The sequence below is a fragment of the Lytechinus pictus genome, chromosome 13, assembly GCF_037042905.1.
Source record: "Lytechinus pictus isolate F3 Inbred chromosome 13, Lp3.0, whole genome shotgun sequence".
NCBI classification, from domain to species: Eukaryota; Metazoa; Echinodermata; class Echinoidea; order Temnopleuroida; family Toxopneustidae; genus Lytechinus; species Lytechinus pictus.
In genome coordinates this window covers 2,425,894-2,452,077 of record NC_087257.1, presented here as the reverse complement: position 1 = coordinate 2,452,077, position 26,184 = coordinate 2,425,894, and the positions used below count along the sequence as shown (strand labels likewise).

General features: G+C 35.4%; 1 protein-coding gene across 1 annotated transcript; it reads left to right on the top strand.

Annotated features, from left to right (window-relative positions):
- The first annotated feature begins 3,526 nt into the window (after positions 1-3,526).
- Positions 3,527-24,959, top strand: LOC135156325 (cation-dependent mannose-6-phosphate receptor-like). The gene is made up of 8 exons (XM_064108348.1): positions 3,527-4,534; positions 7,776-7,875; positions 9,097-9,221; positions 11,632-11,719; positions 13,301-13,401; positions 14,074-14,200; positions 19,391-19,453; positions 20,790-24,959. The coding sequence occupies exons 1-7, from the start codon at positions 4,350-4,352 to the stop codon at positions 19,448-19,450; spliced, it is 786 nt and encodes a 261-aa protein (XP_063964418.1). The 5' UTR covers positions 3,527-4,349; the 3' UTR covers positions 19,451-19,453; positions 20,790-24,959.
- The last annotated feature ends 1,225 nt before the right edge of the window (positions 24,960-26,184 follow it).

Sequence of the window (26,184 nt, the reverse complement as noted above, 5' to 3'; positions counted from 1 at the left end):
TTAGAATTGCCTACGAAGACAGACACGAAGATGACAAAACAGGGAACAGCAAAACAAAAAAACAAAGAACAAGAAACAAGAAAACATGGAAGCACACACAAGGGAAATGAAAATAAAAAGGGAAAAAAGATAAAGAAAGATAATAGAGCAGGACTTCAACGCGCGGATAATAACAAAAAAATAAAAATAAGTTAAGAAGGCATGAAATGGTGAATTTAATGATATAATTATTTAAAATTGAGAAAATGATGACCTGTATGATTTCAGAAAATTATTTTTAAGTTTCATTTTAAAAGAACAGAGGGATGGGCTTTTAATGATATCTTCACTAAGGGAGTTCCAGAATCTCGGGCCATCGTATATAAATGTTTTTTTAGCTAACAGTGTTCTTAAAAGAGGTAAATGGAACTCATAGACTGTCTCGTAGGGTAATGATGAAATGAACGATTTTGAGGGAACATTGAATCAAATACGTGAGGAAGTGAATTGTTATTATATTTATACATAAATTGGCCTAAGTGAAACAGATATAGATCATTTATTTTTAGCAGCTTGTTTTCAGCAAACAATGGGTCTGTGTGTGAAAGAAATGAAGAATGGTTAATTATACGGAGAGATTTCTTTTGTAATAAAAGAAGTATGTTTAATACAACTTGGTGGCCGGGTATTGCCCCAAACAAGAATGCCGTAGTTCAAATATGATAAGATTAAAGAAGAATAAAGCATTAATAAGGTTCGTGGAGGAAAATGAACGAAAGAATATCGGATGATTTACAAAAATCATTAATGTAAATGATAAATAATAAAGGACCTAACAGACTACCCTGTGGGACTCCGCAATTTATATTTCGCATGTTGGATGTAAAGTCGTTTAATGTTACGTACTGACGTCTATTGGATAAGTAGCTCCTGAAACACTCCAAGGCCTTCCCACGCACCCCATAGTGAGCGAGTTTACGTAATAATATATTGTGATTGATTGTGTCGAAGGCTAGCTTGGAGAAGTCCAGGAAGATACCAACCATGTGTGAAGAGTTGTCGAGAGCATGTGCCACTTTGTCAATGAAATTTAATAAGGCATGTTCAGTATTATGTTTTTTTCTAAAGCCAAACTGGTAATCGGAGAAAAAATTGTGTGCTTTCAAAAAGTTAATAGTTCTACTGTAAACAACCTTTTCTAAAATTTTTGATATGGAGGACAATAAGGAAATAGGTCTGTAATTATTGACATTGAACTTATCACCTTTTTTGAAAAGAGGTATTACTTTGCCAATTTTCATGTTGTCGGGAACTTGACCATTTTGTAATGAAAGGTTTAAAATATACACCAAAGGATTAACAATAGAGGAAATTACACCCTTCAAAATAAAATTGTTGATATCATCATAGCCAGGACTTTTTTTGTTATTCAAACTAGACACAATATCGATAATTTCTTGTTCAACAACAGGCGTAAAGAATATAGAATTTGGATTAGGTATGCCCAGATAATCATAAAAATGCTTGTTTGAAGGAGGGACTTCATGAGCTAAGTTTACCCCTATAGAGGAAAAATAGTTGTTAAAAATATTGGCAATAATTTCAGAGTCTTCAACAATTTCATCATTATCCCTTATTTTTGTTATGCTTGTTTTGTTATTTGATAAATTCATGGCTTGTTTTAAAATCGTCCATGTACCTTGCATATCGTTCTTATATAAATGTAATTGTTTCGTGAAGTATTTTTTCTTTGCTAGTCGTATTGTTTTAGTCAAAATATTTTTGTATCTGGAATACTTAATTTTAGCTTGCTCAGTACCTTTTGTCTTAAATTTATAGTACAAATTATTTTTTCTGTTAATAGAACGTAAAATTGATTTGGAGTTCCATAGTAGTCTTGGTGTTTTTTTGTACGCCGTTTCTTTGTCTTTTACTTTTGGAATGTAAGTATCTAATTTGTTACAAAATATATCAAGGAAGTTTTCAAATGATGCATTAACATAATCTGTATTGTAGACACGCGACCAGTCTGAAGATTCTAAAGAAGCGTCAAGTCGGGCTATGTTTTCATGAGTAATTGGTCTTCGCCTTGATGGCCGGTGTAGATTGTTCAGTGGGCGCCTAAGGGTTAAATGTGACATAATTGGAAAATGATCGGTTATGTCGGATATGACTACAGAAGAATCCGGCGAAGGCAGGGTGTTACAAAAAATATTGTCTATAAGTGTGGCGGAATGAGTCGCCATACGAGTGGGTTTCGATATCAAAGGCAGGAATGAGGCAGTCCAGAATATATCGAGGAATTCATGGGATATGTTATTTTCATGTTTCAAAATATCAATATTAAAGTCTCCCATTATAAAGACGTCTTTGTTTACAAAGAGTGGATCTTTTAATAAATCTGAAAGGTAGAGGAGAAAATCATTTGAATTTGAATTTGGAGGTCTATACATAATGCCTCTTGATATATCGTCCAACATATCTTAGGTGGGTGTCGGCAGTCGGAACATCCCACAATGAATTTACGGTATGATGAGTTATATGAGAGCCATAATCAAAATTTGTAATGTAAATATACCGATTTTACCAAAGTGTGCCCCCCCCCCTTAAAAGTGAAGACCTTTTTGTTTTTTGCATTTCAAATTTTCCACGGACGACATGACCTCCAATTTTAGGTGAAAACCTTTTTTTTTTTGGGGGGGGGGGGCTTCTCAGGATGCTAAATCTTCCTTCGCTGAACGAGCTGTACGTTGGCTAGACCTCCAAGCTATAGCCTCAGGAAACGCCGCATGGTGGTGTTAGCAGTGACTGGAGCATCAGAGCCAAGGCAAAGTGAGGCTCTATCCAAGAAAGTTTCACTCTCGTTATGGACCAGTAGACCAAAGTCCAAGACTCCTACTCCTGACTTGTATCCTGGACCGTATAGCTAATCCATCCCTGAGACCAGCTATCACCATCAGAGCCCAGATCTCATACAAAGTTTACTTGACTCAGGCTAGACTTGTCAAAATTGGAAAAGCTGCTGATGACATATGTCGACTGTGTTCTGCTCATCGAGAAGACACTTTGTTTCATCATGTCCAGCCACTGCATCTGTGGCGCCGTGACCTCGCATAGTCCTAAAGGAAAATTACAATTAATACAATTCGTAAGTTTCTTCGAGACAGACCCTCAGCAATTTCTAGAGTGTATTTTCTTTCTTCCCCCTGTGCACCTCAACAATGCAAGTAAAACCCAGCTCCACACACTTATTTTATACTTCATTCGCAATCTTCACACAACCCGCCAAAACCTCAGCAACTTCCATGCTATAAGTGATAGCTGCATTCATTTCTTCTGATACCACTATACCAGCGATCTCGATCCGACCTTACGGAGGAAGGATACAAGAGAGAGAGAGCTTTGCCAAATTTTCATCGAAAAAATTGCCCTTTTTTGAATGATTCTTTTCGGAAACTGTTAGTTTGTCGAATCTGGGGGTCCATTTGAATATTGTGAAATGGTTATATTCATGGGGGGGGGGGGTGTTCTACCTGTCACCTGATCTAGTGCTATCGCGATCGCTAGCTAGCTTCTCACGTGACAATTGGAGAAAAGAAGTCTAACTTACATACGGAAGTGTAACACTGACAAAATAGGCCTTCCACCAGAGATTATTTATTTAGACTGCCTAAGTTTACAGGAAATCGGCAAACTTGCTACTTGTTCACTTTCTTAAAGGCTGAATCCTTGAAAAAATTACGCTTTTGCAACTCAACATTGGAAATAAATTCCTCTCGCCGCGGACGTCGCATCAAGCCAAGCCCAAGGCAAGGGCCACCCGGCCGGCCCGGACTCCGCTCTCGTGTTGACTGCTACTCGCCACTCGAGTGCTCGCGCTCGCTCGCTCTGCTGCAGTGAGTGAGGAACTGAAGCTTAGCCGTAGTTTCACTGCACTGTCTTTTCTGTTTGGGAGAGGAAATCTTTGTTAACTTGTTCCAGCAGAGAAAGACGGAATTGGATGAAGACTTGTCTTTAGTTAACTTGCTCATCTATTTGAAACTAAATCTTAACAGCCGAGCCTGTCTGTGCATGTGAATTTTGAAATTGAAGTGAATATATTACTAGACTCGTTGCCTGTTTCAGTGTTTGACTTTCTTTTGCCTTGGATTTCGTGACTGTCTGTGGACTGCAGTGCAAGCTGCACTTGAACTTCAAGTGCCACTTCTAGTTATACTAATTCTCGCCTAGATCTGTGTGTGATCCTGATGAGCTTAGTGATAAGGCATCATACTCATTACTAGTCATAGACGATAACTACCAAGCATTTATTTAGCAACAGAACACCTTCAATCTACAGTAACAAAGTACATGTACTACAACATCTCAAAATGGCTTTCTACAGTGAACTGGGAATAAGAATCCTTATTATTCTCACATTGTGTTTGTGCCACTGTACTGCGTATGTATGCAAGCAAATCGATGCAGAGAAGAGTAATTGCCGTTGCCAATTTGATGATCCATCAAATAAAGTGGTAGATTTTACACCCATCTCTCGCAACGATGGTCATCCAGAGTAAGTAAATTGTTTGGACACTCTGTAAAACATGGCTAGGGGGTAGAAACTATCTAGACCAATATTTAAAGAGATGGTCTGGGCTGAAAATATTTATATCTTAATACTTAGAGTAGAATTCACTGAGCAAAATGCCGAAAATTTCATCAAAATCGGATAATAAAGTTTTTAAAATTTAGCAATATTTTGTGAAAACAGTCGTCATGAATATTCATTAGGTAGGCTGATGATGCCACATCTTCACTTTCCGTTTTCTTATGTTATTACATAAAATCATAATTTTTTTATTATTTCATACTTGTGTGAATAATATGTCTCCCTTATAATGAAATAAGTTCAGGGTTGTAATAAAAAACGTTTTTTATTAAAAAAAACAAATAAAACGCTTTTTATTGTTTTAAAACGTTTTAAATCGTTTTAAAACGTTTTTTTCCCAACGAACGATGTAATTTTCTGTAAATCAATTAAATTGTACATTTAATACAGTATGATTTAAGCTCTTGATGTTTTAAATACATTTTTGGAGTATTAGTAAGAGATGACTACAATTTTTTTTACTGAATTTCCAACAGAAAAGTTCATATTTTCCCCCAAATAACAAAATCAAGGAAATTGAATGCCGAAAAAGTAAGTTGACATTTCATAAGTTTATTCCTCATACATATGATGTAGTCTCAGGTTTTTTTTAGTCTTGTCAATCTAAGGGGTGAGAAGAATTTGCACAATGTAAGAAAATGACATAATCTATAGACTATAGGCTTTCAATGCTTAATTTCATTTACTCAATATGCTTCATTTCATTTGAATCAATTATACAAATTTTAAGTAATAATAATGATAAAAGTCCGCTTTTATATCGCGCTTAAAATGACATGTCTAAGCGCTTTAAAGATTTATTATTACCACAATCATCGGATTCACATCGTATGCACATCCTCCACTCCCTGGGTAGTATTCAAGTCAGTCGCCAGTGAGGCGCACACAGTACTGGACAAGCTACAATACATTCTACCGGGTACCCATAAGTGCATGAAATACAAAATTGGGTTTAAATCTATAAATATTAGGCCCTTGAACTGCTTATTTCTTTAATTGAGGAATTCTGATCAAATTGTTTTTTTAATGTTTGTTTTAACTGTTTTTTTTAACATATTTCTTATCTACAGTTTTGTGGTTACTTTTGTGTTTTTTTAATCAGTTTTTTAATGGAAATTATTGGCAATAATTTTCCAATCATTAACAAAAAGTACAAATATTGATACAGATAAAAATGTTGGCGAAAAATTTGCATTGGCTTTATACATGAAATCACGATATTGAGCAATTCTGGTCTGTCATGCACTTGTAATATCATTGAGCTATTAATGTGCTGATAGCTCCATGGTAATATCATAACCACATATCCATGCATGTATCCAAAAAATAGTCTTGAACAATATGGCGTGGCCCTGTTGTGCTTATGGATTTATCATAGAAATTTTTAAGGGGGCCATTACGGTCCCCTGGGAGTGTTAGGGTTAAAGGTCAAGTCCACCCCAGAAAAATGTTTGATTTGAATCAGTAGAAAAAATTCAAACAAGCATAATGCTGAAAATTACATCAAAATCGGATGTAAAATAAGAAAGTTATAACATTTTAAAATTTCGCTTATTTTTCACAAAACATTTATTACAACTCAGTGATGTGCAAATGAGAGAGTTGATAATGCCCCTCACTATTTTTTTTTTAATTGTTTGAACAATACAATATTTCAATTTTTACAGATTTGATAATAATGACCAACTTGACTGAACCAAAAATGTTAAAACAATGGTAGTTCCACACATGTTCAGGGAGGAAAAAAAGGTTTGCTAGCTGATTATCTTATACTGAATTAAATTACTTTTCTTCATCTTTACGAAGCGCAAAGTTTCACCTAATTTTGTGTGTACCTCAAGGTTACAATGTCAGATATACATGTACAGTCTATTTGCAAAATATTATTATGTTTGTGCAACACTTCCATTTCATTCAAGTACTACTATTACATATTTGAGCTCATTTTAAATAGTGTTTCTTTCCCTGTCTGAAAGTGAGCACAACACTCAGATGTTTGTTAAAATGAGAATATTCTTAAATATGGATTGATGTGCACAATTGAACAGGAGGAAAGGAACATGACAAAGCAATGGAGAAAGGGAGAATAAGGGGGGAAAGAGAGAGGAGAAAAAGAGTGGTGTTGAGAAAGAGATTTAGTTAGAAGAAAATAATAAACCAATTAAGAAATAACAGTATAAAAAATAAATTCATGTAAAATCACATCCATGCATATTTATAACACACAAGTCTATGAGGTGTTTTAAAACACGTTTTTTTTGTAAAAAAAACGGGTGTTTTAAAACGCGTTTTAAAACATGTTTTAAAACACACCGTTTAAAACGCGCCAACCCTGAATAAGTTGCATCAATAATTATCTAATGCACTAAATCAGTTATCAATCCAAATTTTCTAGTTCTTAGAGGAAAAAAAAATGAATAAACCTAATTTCATATAATAAAATACAAAAGAACAAGTGGGGATGTGACATCAGCCCACCTAATGAACATTCATGACAACTGTTTTACAAAATATTGCTAAACTTTAAAATTCAATAACTTTGTTATTTGTTATCCGATTTTGGTGAAATTTTCAGCATTTTGCTTAGTGAATTCTACTCTATTTATTAAGCTATAAATATTTTCAGCCCGGACCATCCCTTTAAGTAAAAAGACCCAAGCCTTGGTTTTGACTTTTGGGGTGTGCTACTGAGTGAATGATGATTATTTAAACAGTGTTAAAATTTATGCTTTAATTGTTTGCACCTGGTTGGGATGTAATCGAAATCGGCCTACATATGTAGAGCTACTACAATTCATTTATTAATCAAATTTGATATTTAAATCATGTTCTGTCTAAGTAATAACAAAAAGAGTTTGTGAGCTACCTTTCTAGTCACCAATAGAGGGCCTGACAAGAATATGCTCAAAATGATCAATGCTCTGGTGAATGAAAAAAATGATCACCAGCATTATATAGAAAGACTGTCACAAATGAATGTAATTAAATATTTTTTATACAATAATGTTTTTTCTTTATAAAGATGTATCGTACAGAGTTTTGTTGTACATACATGTTTCATAGACTTGACACAGACACAGGTTGCCGACTGCAAGAGCATTGAATGATTCTGATCATAATTGGATTTAACAATTTTTTTCTTCAGATTTCCTTTTGATGGATATAGTACTACAGCATCGGATTGGAACTATGCGTTTAACCCTTGTTTTCCATTTACTGGACCAAGCGTGTGTGCTGGGAAAGCTGTAAGTACTTCAGCTATTACAACAAATATTGATAGCCTTGTGTTTTTTTTTTTTTTTAGATAAAACAGGCCATTTCTTTACAGACCAAGGACCTTTATCATTGAAATGATTTTTTGTAACATGTACACTGTGTGTGTTAACTTCTATTAAAGATAGAGAAAACAAAATTATAAATACCCGGTAGAAGTCAAAATAATGAATTGTTGAAATGAAATTATTTTGTTTGTAACATGTACACTGTACATGACCTCTCCACATTACATGTATGTTTATAGCATTTAGGGTCAGATTTAATTTTGGGATTTTTTTTATCAAGAAGTCAAAATTCTAAATAATTAAGTTACGCTTCATGGTAGTCATTGTTTTTCCCCGTAGTAGTCTCCTCAGTACTTTTGATGTTGAGATCTGAAAGGTAGAAAAACTGCTAGGTAAATCATGGTATATTCCTGATACTCTGAATCATGTACCAAAATCGTTGTAAATCAATGCATGCATGGTTCGACTACAGTGGTTCTCATCAAAGCCTGTTCGCCACCTTCAAAAGGAAATATGTTAGGTGAACTTTTTCTCTCTTTTATGTCCTGACTTGAATTTTATATTGTGCAACACAGGTGTGAGAATCTTGTTATAATTCACTCATACAGCAATCATACAGGCATTGTTTCAATGTAGTTCAGCTCGTAAATTTTGCATTCTGTGCAACATTAGCAGTAAAAAGGTCATTCAAATTTAACTATCTAGGTGGTTTTCAACTTCACTGGCAGAAGAATTTGTAAATAAAATATTCTTTTCATTACATCCTCTGAATAGTAAACACAGTGTTTGTTTAAAGCAGAAGCCCAAGTAATAATGTGCCAAAAGTGCAGTTTGACCTATTCAAGAAAGGTTTTCTGGCACGTTAGATTGTCCACTGGGAGAGCATATTTAAAGACTTTTAAGAATTCAATAGGTCGTAAAATCTCAGCTGATGGCATTTCCAAACGTACCCTTTTTTTATTCAAATTTTCCTTCCAATTGCGATCTGAAAGATGTACATTTACAACCGAGAATGGGGGACATTGAACACACCCTCTGTTTCTCATCATTTATGCATTTTTTAATTGCATTTTCAACCATGATTCATGTTGCTCAGCTGTTTAAATTTGCAAGTCAACATTGAAAACACGTATGGTACATGTATGATACAAAGCTCTATAGATTATTTCTTCTTTGTCTTCACAGGTTTGTCAGCAGAATAAGAAGACTCCTGATACTGTGTATAACCTAGGGGAATCTAAGCCTACTGTGTGGAGCCCTCAAGATGAAAACACCATTACAGTCACCTATACATCATCTGATAATATAAAGTACTGTCGTAAATTGTAACATTCAGAAGTATTCATCTGTCTCATGAATATAAAATGCCCAGTGTGTCTTACAGAATGAACATAGTCAATATTTTTACTGAAATAGATGTACATTTGTACTTTAAGTTAGCAATATAAATTGGGTTCTAGCTTCTATAAAGTCTTAACACTAGATTTAAAATAATGCATGACTTCAAAATTTACGAAGGTGTCTATTAAACGGTCATAGTTATTGGGACATGCTGTAAAGTTTGTCTGCAAGCACAGGCTCAAATTTGATTTTGTGACAAATTATTCAATGTCTAGAGAGAAGACTAGACTCCAAACCTTCTGTCTGTGTTATCCAATATATGAGTGGAAACTGTGAATGTAGTATCTTTACTTCAGACTCCTCATTATGCAACATTTGTGCAAAAACCAAAGGTCTAATAAAGTGGTGTCTCTGACTCGTGCCTGTAAGTTGTAATCAAAGGGGTCACTTGTTAAATCCTACCACTGCTCAAATGTCCTCTGGCAAGCATGAATCTGTAATAATCATAGTCTACCCGGCTTCTCAATGGGTATCTTGGGCCCTTTTCATAAAGAGTAATAACTACATATGGTAACAGGGCTCAGCAGCCAATCACAATCAAGGTTTTCTTGACAGTAGTTACATGTAAAGGTATAAATTTATCATACCATAATTGTACATCTTTGTTAAAACGGGCCCAGGAATGTAAACATCAATGTTGGTTAAGCAGTCACTGTTACACAACTTCCAAGAACGTTTTGTATCTGATTGGTCCAAATCGGATCACATGATATTCAGCGAATTGCACTATGTCATCCAAAATGTACTATCCTGCACTCTGACGTCATACCAAATGCACTATCCTGCACTCTGATGTCAGCGTGCAGAATAGTGCGAGGTCTGGAATTATCTAGAATTTAGATCAAATATAGCATTCGGGGCAACTCGGTATTCACATGGGTGACTGAGGGGGGGGGGTTGTATAAAACAAACAATACACGCATTCTTGTGCATAGAGGACCTAAATAATGAACTCTGTGCTCGACTCGCCACATGGATATACTGCACTCGGTCCTGTGGACCTCGGTGCGGTATATCCATTGGCTCTTCTCGCACATCGTTCATTATTTGGCCCTGCATGCACGCGCTTACGTGCATTATTTGTATACTGAAATATTCCCCAGGGAGTGGATAGTGCCACACACTGTTGACAAGGCATGAACAATATCTGTAGCTTTGAATTGTGACAAGTACTACATATGTAATAATATACAAATAATCAATGTTTATGGGTGCAATAGACAGAATCCTTCATTAGGTGAAAGATGAAATGATCCATTCAACAAGGCGTACATGTTAGCTGAGTTGCATTGGAATGGAACATTCATTTCACTTTTCACCTTATGAAGTATTCTGTCCATTGCAAGAATAAAAAGAACATTATTTGTTTTATACGACTCCTATAAATAAGTAGATCCTTGTCATTTGACATAAATTAATTTGAATGCATTGTGCAACCAATGCTATGCGGTCTGTTGATTGTCGCATACTTTTTTTACATACAACATGCGTAATGCAAACAATACCCTTTTTACACAGGATTTTCTTAGCCCCGGACTATCGCTAACCCCGTACTATCCTTAACCCCGTACAATTTTTTTTCCTTTTCACACATGCCAAATTGTTATTGCTAACCCCGGATGAGGAATGCTTGCTTTTCACACACGAAACTCGCTAACCCCGGACTAGTGGTAGCTCATTCACTCGTACCTTTTTACACACGCTAAAATTTCCTTAACCCCGTACTATAGGTGGGGCTAAATTGCCATTTAGCCCCACCTATAGTACGGGGTTAAGCTTAGCCCACTTTCGTTTTACACTAGCGATCTTAACCCCGTACTATCGCTCTTGGCACCGCAATTGCTGGGATAACCCTGCTTTTTTGCAGGGCCAAATAATCCCGTACTAAAGGTGGGGTTAGCCCACTTTGCAAAAATGCTGTGTAAAAAGAAAGTGGGCTAAGCTTAACCCCGTACTATAGGTGGGGCTAAATGGCAATTTAGCCCCACCTATAGTACGGGGTTAAGGAAATTTTAGCGTGTGTAAAAAGGGTACAAGTGTTTTTACATGTAGCGCAGGTGGTCTCGGCGAGTTTGCAATGGACAAAATTGTATGGATGCACAGATGAGGACAAATGTTGTAAAATGGGCTGAATGATGGATATCAAACAACCAATCAAATGACAAGGATCTCTCTACATGTAGGTGTGGAATATATTCATGACATCCCTGAGTTAGGACAATTTTAAAGCAAAATAAATTTCTGATCGCATCATGACCCACTCCTTTTCTCTTCTGAGTAATCTTGAATCCTTTTTTTCCTTTTTTGTTTTGTTTTCAGGACATCACTTGTCAGCTTCAAATGTGATAAAAATGCTGTCAAAAATCCAATTCTTGAGTTTATTAATGAAAACCCTACAAACAGTTATGTGAGTATTTACATTTTTCTCTACAAATAAAATTATAGGTTGATTTATTCTATCGTATTAATAGTGAACTCAATTTTTATTTTAAGACTTAACACAGTGAATCAATGACCATAAACAGTATTTGTCAGTTCGCTGCCTCTTTGACAAAACCCAGAGCTATTTCTTCCCACAAGAATCGAAAAAGCATCTTTTTATCAATAATAATGTCATGTTTTAACCCTAAATCTCCCGGGGTATTTTGATTCTTGTCATTCCCGGGGGGGGGGGGGGGGGGGGGAGGGGGGCCATTATGGCCCCCCTTAAGATCTCAGCCGCGGATTGCCCGATCACAACGAAAATTTGCATGATGGTAGAGAATGACGTAATCTACGCAGTTGCATTGGTAAATTTCACTGAATTCAAGTATTTTTATTTTATATGAATTAGTTATGCTAATTTATTCATGAAATCATACTTTTTGCTCTGATTCACTAAATAAAGCTCCTAGAATGCTATTTTTTGGTGAAATTATTCTTTATAGCATTCCTAACAATTGTGAATGAAAAAAATTCTGGTACCAAGACCGATTTCTTATGTATTTTATTGTTTTTTTAATTTCTTATGTATTTCTTTGTTTTTTTACTTTTTGTTTTTTTATTGTTTTTTCGATGGAAATCGTTCCAGACTTAATTCTGATCATAAACAAGGCAAAATAAAATAAGTTTAATCAGTAAAAGTAGAAATAATGATACATTTATGAATTCTGGCTAATACACAATCTGCATTGGATTTGTACATGAAATCACGTTAATGAGCAATTTGGGGTCTGACATGCACTTACATAATGTTGCGTAATATCGTAACCGCATACCCAGGTGTCACAAATTTGGTCTCAAAATTTGCGCGAGACTTGAAAGTAAAAAGTCAGTGAGCGGCGAGGTCAAAAACTTTTGCGCAGCAGATATATCGCGAAAATTGTCGAGGGGGGGGGCATCACGTTTATGAGCAATTATGGCCCCCCCCCCCTGGAGAATTAGGGTTAAAGCTGCTGTAAACTAGCTAAAAGACACTTAAAGATCAAGATTCTTGCCAAAAGATAAGGCACTTATTAAAGGTACATGTACTCAGTTTTGTCAACTTATTTAATTTTTAAGTCTCACCATTGGTTCTTGTGGGTGTACCTAATGGAATAAAAGTATCTTCAAGAAGAGCTCTAATATTACGGAGAAAGATACTTTTCACCGTGCTTGTCACTAGTCTTGATGTGAATGGTCATCCGCAGTCAGCTCATTCTATATTGATTTTCATTCAATGTACTCCTATTTTTCTCATAAAGATAAACACTAATAAATATACATGTACTGTACAAAATAATACAAATTCAAAATAATATTCCCCTTCTTTTTATAGTGCACCATGATGACACTCCATCCTTCAATTCAAATTTATTTCCAAATTCATGAAAAAGAACACAGTTTATAACCAAAGCATATTAAGGATAAAAAAAACTTCCACTTACTGTCTTGAGCATCTTTCTTGTTCAGACTACCCTTACCATCTCATACCATGATAATAAGGATTATTCTATTTTTCTCATTTCAGAATTTTAATGTAAAGACTTGTCTTGCTTGCCTCGAAACTGTACCAGGATGTATCACTTCAAAAAGCAATAGCTTAACTACTGGAGGAGTGCTGTGTATCATGTAAGTTTACAAGACGTTTCTTTTTTTTTCAAAATCTCTCAAATTCCAGTCAGAAATGAATAAAGGAAGATAATGATCTTGTTATTTAAAAGTAGACATGAGGAGAGTAGCAAAAAATAAGGTATTTGTTTTTTATTTCAAATTAAATTCTTTGTATGACGATCAGAGAAGTTGTTGCGCATGAAGGAAAAGTGTCTGAATTGTCTACTATGCAATATATTTGAACTACCAAGATATTTGTTACACATTATCAACAAATTATTTTTATTTGATTAGACATTCAGTATAGTCATCTATTGTTTGTGTTAGTATTAAAAATCAACTTAATCCTGGTATATAAAAAACACTATAATAAGCAAATGTGTGTGTAGTGTTTTGCCCATAAAGATGCTAAGTTTGTGTTTGAAAAAGTATTATTCTTCCCATTGATTATATTTTTTAAAGTTTATTCAACTCTTTTTTTTAATCCAAAATATTCTGTTTAGATTGGGATTGTAGGTGTTTGGATTGTTATTAAAACACAAAATATAATTTTGTCCACTATTATCTGTAAATTCAAATTTGTAAATTTATAAATTAAAATTTCGGTATTTACTTTAAAACTTTTCAATATCAGAAGTTTTTAAGACCAAGTTTGAGTTTATTTCCTCTCTATTTTCTTTCTGATCACAGCTTTACTGTTCTGGTAGTAGTGTATATTGGAGGAGGGATCCTCTTCCAAAAGTTTGGTCGAGGTGCGACAGGTAAAGAACTGATTCCAAATTATGCATTCTGGTCAGACTTTCCTGCTTTGATCAAGGTAAGTTTAGTTTAGTAGTAATCCAGGTTTTAAATCCTGTTAACTCCCCAACTACAGGGATAGCTGTAGAACACTCATAGAAATCAACTTCACCCCCTACCTATTCTTTACTATATTTGGTTTATCCTCCCTCAATCCAACCCTCCTACTCTCTTCTCTTGCTTCTTCCTTGTCTTCTTTGGTCACCCCTTCCCCTCTGACCATCCTCCTCCTTCAATCCGACCCTCATACTCTCCTCCACCTCTTAATTCTTCCATGTCTTCTTTGGTTTCCTCTTCCCGTCTGACCAGCCACTTTGAATTGAAGCACTCTTTTTAATTCCCCCTTGACATAATGCCCATACCAACATATCCCAATGACTTTCACAACCTGATCCTCTGTCTCTTCCAAACCCAATGTCTTCATCAAAACCAGTCTTCTTTCTTTCCATCAGCTTCCTAATCGGGTTACACCGGCCTCCTTCAGGGTTGAAGATTCTTGCAGGTGGTTTATTTGGCATGTGTGTAAGGCCAGGTTTAGGTGTGCGGTGCAAATATATATACAGGTGTGAGTTAAAAGTCCCATCTGGTTTAGCTCTGGCCTTCCGCCAGTCTCGGGCGAAAGGCTTTTGGAGAAGAGGCATTGATTTTGTTTGGAGGGAGACCATTCCATACCACTCCTCGGAAAAAAAGGATTGTCGGTGGTGCTCAGTCCTGCAGTGTGGTAGCTGGTAGCCATTTCCTTGTTGCTGTGATCAAGTTCTTGTTGATCCAGTTAGTGGGGTGATGTATTCTTCCACTGGGAAGCTGACAAGATTGTGATGCAGCTTGTACATAAGGACCAGTCTAGAATCCTTCCCTCGTTTCTACAGTGTGGGCCATCCCAGTTCTTCAAGCATAGATGTGACACTAGAGGCGTTGTGGTATCTGTTAAGCACGAATATAGCTGCCCGCCTTTGGATCATCTCAATCTGGTGAATAAGATGATTGGTTGATGGATCCCATATCGAAGAACAGTATTTTTTTTTTTTTTTTTTTTTTTTTTTTTTTTTTTTTTTTTTGGATTAGAGTGGGTCGCACCTCATTTTTCCTGTATCATTTGGTCTTGTTTATTAGTGATTCGTAAGTCCTAACTGCACAATTTATGGAATATAGTATACTTTGGATCTATGGATACATCTCGGAGCAGAATTGTGTGAGTTTGTGTTGAACTTTTCGTGTATATTGATTTTTAAATTTTGTACATCATTACGCACTTCGTCATTTCTCAATGGACTTGTATTACATACATTCACACATAGCTAGAGCTTCATGTTTGTGAAACGATACGTGGATGTGAACCGCACTGACAAATCGCATGTTGATTACGTAACAGTCATAAATATTCACAATGTATTGTCACGGACAGTTCGGGTTGGTCTCCGTAGTGAGCCTGTTGCTACTTACCGGGTTTGTGTTGCTTCTTACTAATACCACCTATGATTCCGATTATGGTGTAAAAAACTCTGAACACACGAACATTCGGAAAATAAAATATCTGAAATGTCCAGTATCGTATTACGGTACATGTAATTCATGTTCAACGTTCAACATATGCATACTTTGCCATGGCGATGTCGAGAAAAACCCAGGTCCTCATTCCCACTCCAATAACCCACCCCAATCTGACTCACAACAGGGTACATCAACAAATCGTCCAATTACCCAAATCTCCTCTGTTATATTTAACGCTCGAAGTTTAAGGAATAAGATGAACGAATTTAATTCATTCTCTGAGACGTCATCCCCAGATATCATAGGAATTACCGAAACCTGGTTCTCAGATATGGACACAACGGTTGATGTTCATTTCCCCGATCACGTAACGTTCCGTCGAGACCGATCAGGAACCAGGGGTGGAGGTGTATTGCTTGCTGTCAAACCTAACTTGATACCAAAACGCCTCCCGCAATTGGAAAACGCCAATATTGAGATGGTGTGTGTCGATTTTGCCTGTAAACCCAACATCAAATGGCTTATCTGCGTACTGTATCGCCCACCATCAGCAACTGTTGAGTTCTGGGATCACCTACAACAAGCAGTCGACGACATTCAGGCTATCTCTTCTGACTATCAAGGGATCATTCTTACTGGAGACTTTAACACCAACTGGGCCGATCAGGAGCTCCCCATAGTTCATCAGCTAGACTCCATCATGTCATCGATGGATCTTACCCAGCTAGTAGAAGATATCACTCGACGTTCGTCCCAAGACCCTTCTAGAGGAACTATCATCGACTTACTTTTTACAACTTCTCCCTATTATATTGATAATGTTCAAACCATGTCCAACCCAGTCTCAAGTGATCATGACGCAATTTCCTTCGAAATAAAGTTTAAGAAGCTTCGAACTCCTAAAAATATTATTAGGGAATTCTTACGGTACGATAAAACTGATGTTGAACATTACAATAATCTAGTTACTTACGCCCCTTGGGAATTGTTTTTCGACGAAACCGATATAGATAAGGCATGGGAAGGGTTTCACGATTTGTTTGATGCTATATCACGTGATTGCATTCCAAGGAAAGTGGGTCGTGCCAAACAACGTAGCCCATGGATCACGGATGAAGTTCGGAAGTTAGCCTCTGAAAAAAATAAAGCTTTCAAAAAAGCAAAGAAATCAGGCTTAGACACTCATTGGGAACTGTATAGACAATTACGGAATCGCATTAAAATTATTACCAGTAGATTATACCATTCCTATATAAATCGCTTATTTTCTGATGAATCTGATAATAGGAAGAGATTTTTCTCATTCGTCAGGTCCCAGAAAAAGAGTCAAGATCCTCTAACAATCAATGACAATAACATAATATTATATGAGTCTGATAAGATCGCGGAGTTGTTCGGTCGATATTTTAACTCTGTTTTCACGCCCTATTCTGATGCACCAATAGAAACCCCCCAATTAGAGGAAAATCCACTTGCTACATACTTACGTACTATTGAAATCAAAGAAATAGATGTGCTAAATGTGGTAAAGAGTTTGAAGAAGGAAAAATCTCCAGGTCCAGACAAAATCACTCCAATGATGTTGAAATTGGGTTCTTCTACCATTACACCTGTATTATGTAAAATATTTCGCCTCTCACTCTCTCATGGTAGATTGCCTATGTCTTGGAAACGTGCTAATATATCCCCTGTGTTTAAATCCGGGGATAAGGCTCTGGTTCAAAACTACAGACCTATTGCCCTAACTTCGGTTGTATGCAAAGTATTGGAACGTATTGTAACAAACCGTATTCAAACACATATCAATGACTATTGTCTACTTAACCCTAACCAACATGGTTTTGTGAAAGGCCGCTCTTGTGTGACTCAGTTAATGAACATTACAAACAAATGGTTGAAAATTCTTGATACCTCTCCCACACCAAAACTTGACGTTATCTTTTTCGACTTTGCAAAAGCTTTCGATATAATGCCACATGACGTGTTGATGAAAAAGCTCTCTTCACAATTCTTCATTACTGGAAGTGTCTGGAATTGGATTTTTTCATTCCTTCATGGTAGGGAACAAAGAGTAATTTACAGGGGTTCTACCTCTTGCTGGTTGCCTATAACCTCTGGTGTACCGCAAGGCAGTGTTTTAGGACCGTGTCTCTTTAATTTGTTTATAAATGACCTTCTCTCCCAAACCATATCACCATGTGCACTTTTTGCTGACGATACGTTATTATACAGACCAATATTTACACCCTCTGATAGTTGTCAGTTGCAAAACGATATTGATAATATTCATTCGTGGTGTATGAACAATAGAATGCGCATTAATTCATCCAAATCCAAAGTTCTACGGATAACATGGGCAAAGAACCCTGGAGTACCTTACTATACTTATGACAATATTGTTCTAGAATCAGTTCAGCAATACAAGTATCTAGGAATAATGCTTAATAATAAGTTACAATGGAATACTCATGTTGAATACATTGTTAAGAAAGCAAATCGTATGCTCGGTTTTGTATTGTCAGTCTCTAAGTCCTTGACCGCATCTGCCATATTCTCCTTGTTCAAAACAATTGTTCTTCCAATTCTTGAGTACGGTCAACCAGCTTGGCACTTGCATACGAAATACCTATCCCAAAAGGTTGAAAATGTTCAGAGACGAGCCACCCGCATGATACTCAAACAAAGAAGACAAGAAATGTCCTATCATGACAGATTACTAAAACTCAACTGGCAAACATTGGAATCAAGGAGGAAATTTTCACTACTAATTTATGTTGTCAAGGCTTTGTATGGTATTGTACGTTGTGATGCAGTTGGATGTTCCGTTGTGATTAACAGTCGGCATTTGGAGGACGTGAAGTTCAACCACCTCCGAGCGCGAACAAACCGACTTCATCTATCAGCTATTAATTCTTTTCCCCGTTACTGGGATGAATTGCCGGTAAGTTTGCGCTCTGGGGTGGTTGTTAACTCACTTTATTCATGGATGAATGAACTAAGGAACAATTTTATGCTTAACCAGTAATTAAGTAGACCTATGTTTTATTCTATTATAATTGATCTTAAACCTTTTTGTTCATACTCACTCTTTTATCCGCTTCTGTTTTATGTAAGCACCCGCTGGATAGGGTCAAATGGTCTTTATTGACTACAGTAATTTAGTTAACTTTATTTGACCCTGGCAGTCTGACAGTAGGTGCTCAATCTATACTCTTGTTATGTTTATTATTGTATTATACTGCACTGTACCAATTTCTTATACTTTTCATTGCCGAAATAAATAATAATAATAATAATAATAATAGTATTCAACAAGAGGCCGTACTAGTACTTTGTAGGCAATGGCTTTCAGTTCAGGCAGGTTGATACAGAGGCTTCACATCACACATCACTCTCCCTATTGCTCTCAGTCCTTCTCAGAATCCCCATCTTGTTTGAAAACACCATGTTACCCTCCCATATCAGTTTAAACTAAGCCTTGGCATGATTCCTTCATCAAGAAATTTACCCACATTGTCCTGCACTCAACCCAGGTTAGGTGAATGGGTAACCGGTAGGATTGATTACTTGAATGCACTGAGCACTGGAAACAGTATATCAATCTAAATTCAGGATGATAATAACAGTGCATCATAGAATAGATTTAAGATAGATGGCGCTATACAATGCCTATTATTGTTATTATTATTGTGATCTCTTTGTTTCCATTGCTTTGTAGGATGGCTTTCTCTTCATGATATCACCATGTTCCAAAAACGATGGATATTCGTCAATTTGAAAAGTAAGTTTATTCATATAAGATTTGTTATTTTAGTGGTATATTTTATAAACACTTCGTATTTATTTCAAATAATTGTCTTCCTACTTGGTCAATGTGCTGCTGTTCAAATTATTAAAATGGATATGTCATGTCTTGATTCTATGTACAAACATGAATTGAACAGTCTTTAGATGTTAAGCATATCCATCATATTTTGATAATGTTTTGGGTTTTTTTTCTTTAGAAATAAATGCCCTTTGAGCACTTAATTGTACAAGTTTAGTAATTGCATATCTGAAAGCTGCAAATTTGCATGTCCATTTATGAAGATTATATCCCCAAATTTCCATTCTTTGGGTGGAAATAGAAATGAGATATAGAAATTTACAATTATTTTGACATATTGTTCTGGATCCCAACCTCCCCCCCCCCCAAAAAAAAAAAATAATAATAATAATAAATTAATTAATGAATACAAATAAATAAAAATATAAATAATTAATAAAAAATAGAAATAGATGAAAGTAATAATTCACTAAAACAAGTATTATATTTCATGTCAGTCACACCATAATGGTTTTACATGTAGTAATAAACTAAAAGAGTGACCAACACTTTTATCGGGGGAGGGGGGTGAAAGAGGGAGGGGTTGGGAGTTAAACCAATAAAACTGAGAGAAGACGAGCTAATTACCTTTTAAATGACATACCGTTGATCTGTTAAGAGTTTGTTTTGTTTATAGTATGACTCTGACATTAACCTACTAGTCTACAACCAAAGATACTACAAGGGGAAGATTGGACACTTCGGCAATTTTTTTTAAACGCTCAATAAATGCTCATGGGGAAGGACGCCCACTAGCGTTGAGTAAGTAAACCATATCACATCGGCACGCTGCTGTGTATAAAACATATGGGGAAAATGAGAGAGGGGAGTTTGGAGAGGGCTCAAGGGTGATGCATGGGAATAATTCCACCTTTTATTACCCAGAAACCTCTGAAATATATTCATCTTTGATTTAAGAAAAAAAAATGAATGAAAAAAATTCTACAATTTAAAAATTGTTTATTCCTTCACCCCTTCACCATTACCCTCATATGTTTTGTACACAACCATCTCGCGATACGCAAAGGTAAAAAAATGGTGTTACTTACTCAACGCTGTGTACTGTGTATGTACAGTCCGATCTTCCCTTTGTAGTGTCTTTGCTACAACTTATTCTACTACTTTTATCAGGCAGTGTCATTGGAGTAGTAGCTAGCTACTGAAGCTGGATGTCCATTGGCTTCCACGTATGACAGCTATGATTTCTCTGCTTTTATTTCATTTGCTTTTCTCTCCTCTTAATCCATTTTAGTGGCTTCATTGATCATTTGGAGATAGCAAGAGAGAGAGGATCGTTCACCGATAGCTGATTTTTTGGACAAAGCAATAGAGGACTGAGTTTGTAATTCAAATGTTTTTCTTCATACATCTTTTAAAATCCAACAATCCTTTAATATCAATTGCCAAGGAACTTTGTGTAGTGCTATGAATACATGTATATCTGCATACTTGGATGCTTTCAATCTCTTTCTCTCTTGCTGACTCGATCTTGTTTAAGATACCTTGTTGTGTGACTTGATGAAATTCTCTTAATGTATCAAGGTAGACCTACCCGGTATTAGAAATCTAGAAAAGTGAAATCGAATGTGAGAAACAAGGTCATCATGTTATCGACTTGGCAAACAATGAAATCAGAGTCGTTAATTTATTGAAAGTCATTTTGTTGAACTGGAAAACAAAGGTGTATCAAGTTATCAAGAAGGTGAAATTGTATAAATTATTTATCAATAGTCAGAACAAGGTCATTTCATAACATCAGGAAACAAGGAAAATGAAAAGGCCTTTTTAATTTATTAATGAAAAATAACGAGGTCCGTGTATAATAATGGAACACAAAAAAATGTTTTTTATTTGTGGTAAACAAACTAAGTCAATGTATTATAATGGAATACAAAAAAGAATGAAATTTTCTTTTTACTTAAACAAGGTCATTGTATTATAGTGGAATACAAAAATAAGTGAAATTGTCTATTTATTAAAAAAAAGATACAAAAAAAGTCATTTCATTTTCTTTTTCTGGGGGAGGGGATTTCAAGGTTGGCATTCAGAGGTTCATTTTTTTCTGTAAAATACATCTCCATCTTATGTACATGTATGTAACTTAAATATTTATTTTATAATTTGTTTACAAAGTGCCTTGAAATCAGAAGTTGGCTGGAAAGATATTCAGGGTCTGTACGGATAGCCTATCACAACTTGCTGTTTTTTTAGCATTTTTATATCCCTTTTGGAAAACAGCAAATTTTGTCCATTTAGTTTTCTCCACAGGCTTTAAGACATGACGCATCAATTGCATAGCTTTCTGACTGTGTATGTACGATATATGTTTGGTTGTCTTGTTATTATTGTTGATTCCTAGGATCCATATTAGAGATCTGTTCATTTATTCTATAGTCGGGTTTATTTTCCTATTAAAGGTTAGGAACTATCTATGAGATGTAAACTTTAAAATTTTTAAAAAGTGTAATGGAATTTATTTTGATATCTACATGTATTTAATGCTTTTAAAGCTAGCTAGTTTGTGACATTGTTCAAGATGAAAAATCAAAATCATGAATTCAGTTGCTAATTTGTATCACAGGTCAGTCATTTGGGTCAGACAGAAATGGCGAGAGCTTTATAAGACCAGTACTTAATTTATGATTTTGCAATAAAGGTATTACCGTACTGGTAAGAAATCTTCCAGCAGGCATGGTGACATCACATGATGCTGTAGGCTTGGCCGCCCTCACTGTCTACTTGCTGGGGGCATGTCATTTGCTCCTGCAACATTTGCTTCGGTCTACTCTTAATATCTCAGAGGGCATAAGGTTAGAGTTTGGATTGTAGTATAGTTTTTGGTTTAGAATAATGTAAAGATTACGATTATGGTTTATTTCGTTCTGGAGGTTGGGTTTTTATGTTTGGCTTAACGTGCAGATTTTCTGTCAGAGCAATTGTCATGGAACCCTCATTCGTTGTGTATGGGAAACCTCAATTATACAATTTCCATGGCCCAAACCGTGATTTACGTTAAACCATGATATTAGTCTTGGCTGAACTTATGGGAAGCTTAATGTATTAAAAGTTTTTATTTACCCAGTATGTTTCTTGTGTTTTCTGGGGTAATTTGGATTCCCATGTTTTAGATGTAAATAGAACTATTGAATATTATTCCCACACAGTTGGAAGCTAAATGAGATTATAAGTTAGTTATATATTTTTATGTCATGTTTGGCTACCCATAGATACACTATATATTTATTTCGACTTTGGTTCAAATACAAGTTCAGCATGTGGGCTTACATGTACAGTACATGTACAATACATGTATGTATTTGTGTGCTTCTTTCTTTTAGAAACAAATGTTCTTGTTCTTAGGTGTTTACGTTCAGTGCTAGTATTGATATTGTATAACATTACTTGTTTTGTTACAGGGTGTATCTTAGTAATAAGAAACTTCAGCTATTTATTTCTGCTTGATGAATGTATAGTGTGCTCAATATTCTGAAGGTTCATAATTCCAAGTCTGTTAATCCAAAAAGGAAAAAAGTGGTAATTATTTTGAAGGTTTGTTCATTGGACAATAACTTGAGGTGTGTTATTTTGAATTTGGTCTGGAAATGAAATAAGGTTGGAAGTCTGGAAATAAGACTAAGGTTTGTTTGTATGAAAATAAGAACTTTACGAACCTTACTCCATTTTCAGACGATCTAAGCTGTGATTCAACAAATCTTATTTCTTTATTGGAGTAACAAATCTTCAGAATAAGAAACCATTATATTTTAATTAATGAACCTATTGAACCTTCTTTTCTTTTGATAACAAACCTTGACTCAAATGAGGCTTCAGGGTATGTGTACCTGTGGAATAATGAGATGTAACTGAAGATACATGGTGTATGTATGTCTTGTTTATTATTTAGCTTTGAAAAGCATTGTACTTAAATTTATTGGTAGGATGTGATATAAAAGGCTGTAGATGTGAATGAAAGTGTTTGCATTATTAAATTAAATTTACTTAAGAAGCAAGACTGCACATCAATATAATAATATTAATAATAATATAGGGTATTTATATTGCGCACATATCCACCTTGTTAGGTGCTCAAGGCGCTCCTATATTACCTGGCTAAGCTAGGCGTTCATAGCGTAGCGCACACAGCTTTTTGAGGAATTACTTCCTACCGATACCCATTTACCTCACCTGGGTTGAGTGCAGCACACTGTGGATCAGTTTCTTGCTGAAGGAAATTACGCCATTCCTGGGATTCGAACCCACGACCCTCTGTTTCAAAGTCCGTAGACTAATCGTGCCAGATGTATTTGTTTGTTGTTATATTTTCAAACATCGTTTCATAGAAATATTTATTAAAGAACACTTACATGTAGGCATCCTTAGAACTGTCATCTTGGTATATTTTTTTAGTTGGTGTATATATTTGCAATATTAGTGCAGGGTGAATAGGAGAACTAACCATTGGACATTGATGAATTCCAAACATAAGCCTATTCAGTAGCAAGACCTTGATAGTTTAGTTTTTTTTAATACCTCCTGTAGTTTTCTTTTAATGATATATATCGGTATGTCTTCTCATTTTTTGTCTTTATGTATATAATATTGATCCATTACTTAATAATGCACTGACACTCGAAAGTCGCAATGTTTACTTGGTGTATTTTTGATAACAATCATGGATCTTGATTTCTCTGTCCAAATACTCAATAAAATGCTGTTTAAAATTTGAGACTATGCTATTTACTTGTTCAATTTTGCATACAGTAGCCTAACTGTTTAAGCAACCATGTTTAATTTACTGAAGTTTAAATGTTCCATATTAAACTTTGTCTTTTAAGATTTCAAATTCTTGTTCAGTTTGTTAATCAACTGCTCTTAGTTTATATAGTAAATAGCATTAAATATAAAAAAGTTTTACTGTGTGAAAATCATATTTGTTATGGTTACATTTCCCTTGTATGAAAGGATGGTTGATTATATGTTGTGACAAGGAAAAGTTTATAGGCCCAAAGATGAATTATGATAATTATCGACACAAATTCTTCCTTTATATTACCTCTATGGTCTGTTGGCTCAGTTGGTAGAGCATCCGGCTTACATCCAGGAGGTCGGGAGTTCAAACCCCGGCCGCGTCAGACCAAAAGATGTTAAAAGATAGGAGTTGCTGCTACCCTGTTTAGCGTTCAACGATGAAGGGATAGAGCTACGATCAATTTAGGCAAAATAATTTCCGAAGTATTTCCATTTCAGATCTCTATTCTATATCAAACAATAAAATATGGATAATTCCATTTTTTTCATATTAGTAGGTAAATTTTCTACTCAAAGTGGTTTGTATGTAGCGCCTAAGTTGGTGAAGTGCACATTCCTTGTTTTGTATTGCTAATATTTTGTTGAAATAAATTTTCATCAAATTTAAGTACAAGATCATGACTAAATTTGCATAATTTCTTGTTTGTTGTATCAAATAAAGATAATAATTATGGTAATAATAATAATAGTAATGCAACTTTTAAGTTAAACTTTGCTGTCTGTCAGTTACCGTATTCCAGCCAGTGGCATAATAAGCCCAAAATTTCGAGTGGTCAAGATATAGCATATCACACAAAATTTATACAGTTAAAAAGCAAGCGAGCAAAAATTTTGGGCATTTTTATTACATAAATCCAATTTTGTGATAAATTTTGGAAGACATCATATTTCTCCTTTCTCTCTTTCCTTTCCTATTTTTTTTTCTTCTTAGTCGTGAAAAATGGGGGGGGGGGCAAACACCCCCAAGCTTCCAATCTGTACGCCACTAAGTCTGGCCATCTTTCAAAAGTGTGAATAGGTTTTTACAGCTTAATGTTCACTAGAAATATATTCAATTTGATTCAATACTTTGAAATGACACAGGCAAATCCGCATTTCTATATTATGTCACCCTCAACAGTCAACAAGAGATACTTGATACAAGACAGATGAACAAAGAATAAATTGAGAGAAAGCTCAAATACAGCGGATAACTGAATTGTAATACTTTATTTACACATGTTCACAACATCAGAATATAATTTTTTTTGGCATTTAATTGGTTCCTTGTATGTGGTAAGATTAGTTACGATAATATTTACAATTTATTAATGAAGTGTATGCATAACATAAGTTTTTTTTTCTTAAGAGGAGGATAAGAGGAAAAAATTAAAGAAAACATGTAAAAGCTACGTAAAGCTGGGATGGTGTTGATAAGGCATTAATGAGATTCTGTTGAAGAAAATCCTTAATTTTGTTCCCCCCCCCCCCCCTTTATTTAGAATTACAGAATTCAATACATGTTATAACAGAGGTATATCAAAATATTAGAAACTTAACTGCATTGTCCCGATAATGAAATACCGCCACCTATAGGCGGCTTGGTGCCCCCTTGGCCCTGGGAAAAGGAGGTGCTGGGGGTGCACCCCAAGTTTTTCCAGGGGGTGCTGCATGTATTATTGTCTATAGGCAGCACCCCCAGAAATGTTGGTAGGTGTGGAAAATATTTTTTAAAATATACCCACATCTTAGGGTTTCTTTTTTTTTTTTTTTTTTTTTTTTTTGCGTGTCAAATTTCTTGGGATGCACCAAAACGGCCTTCACTTTGTAGTGAAACTTTTTATTTTGCTTTGTCAAAT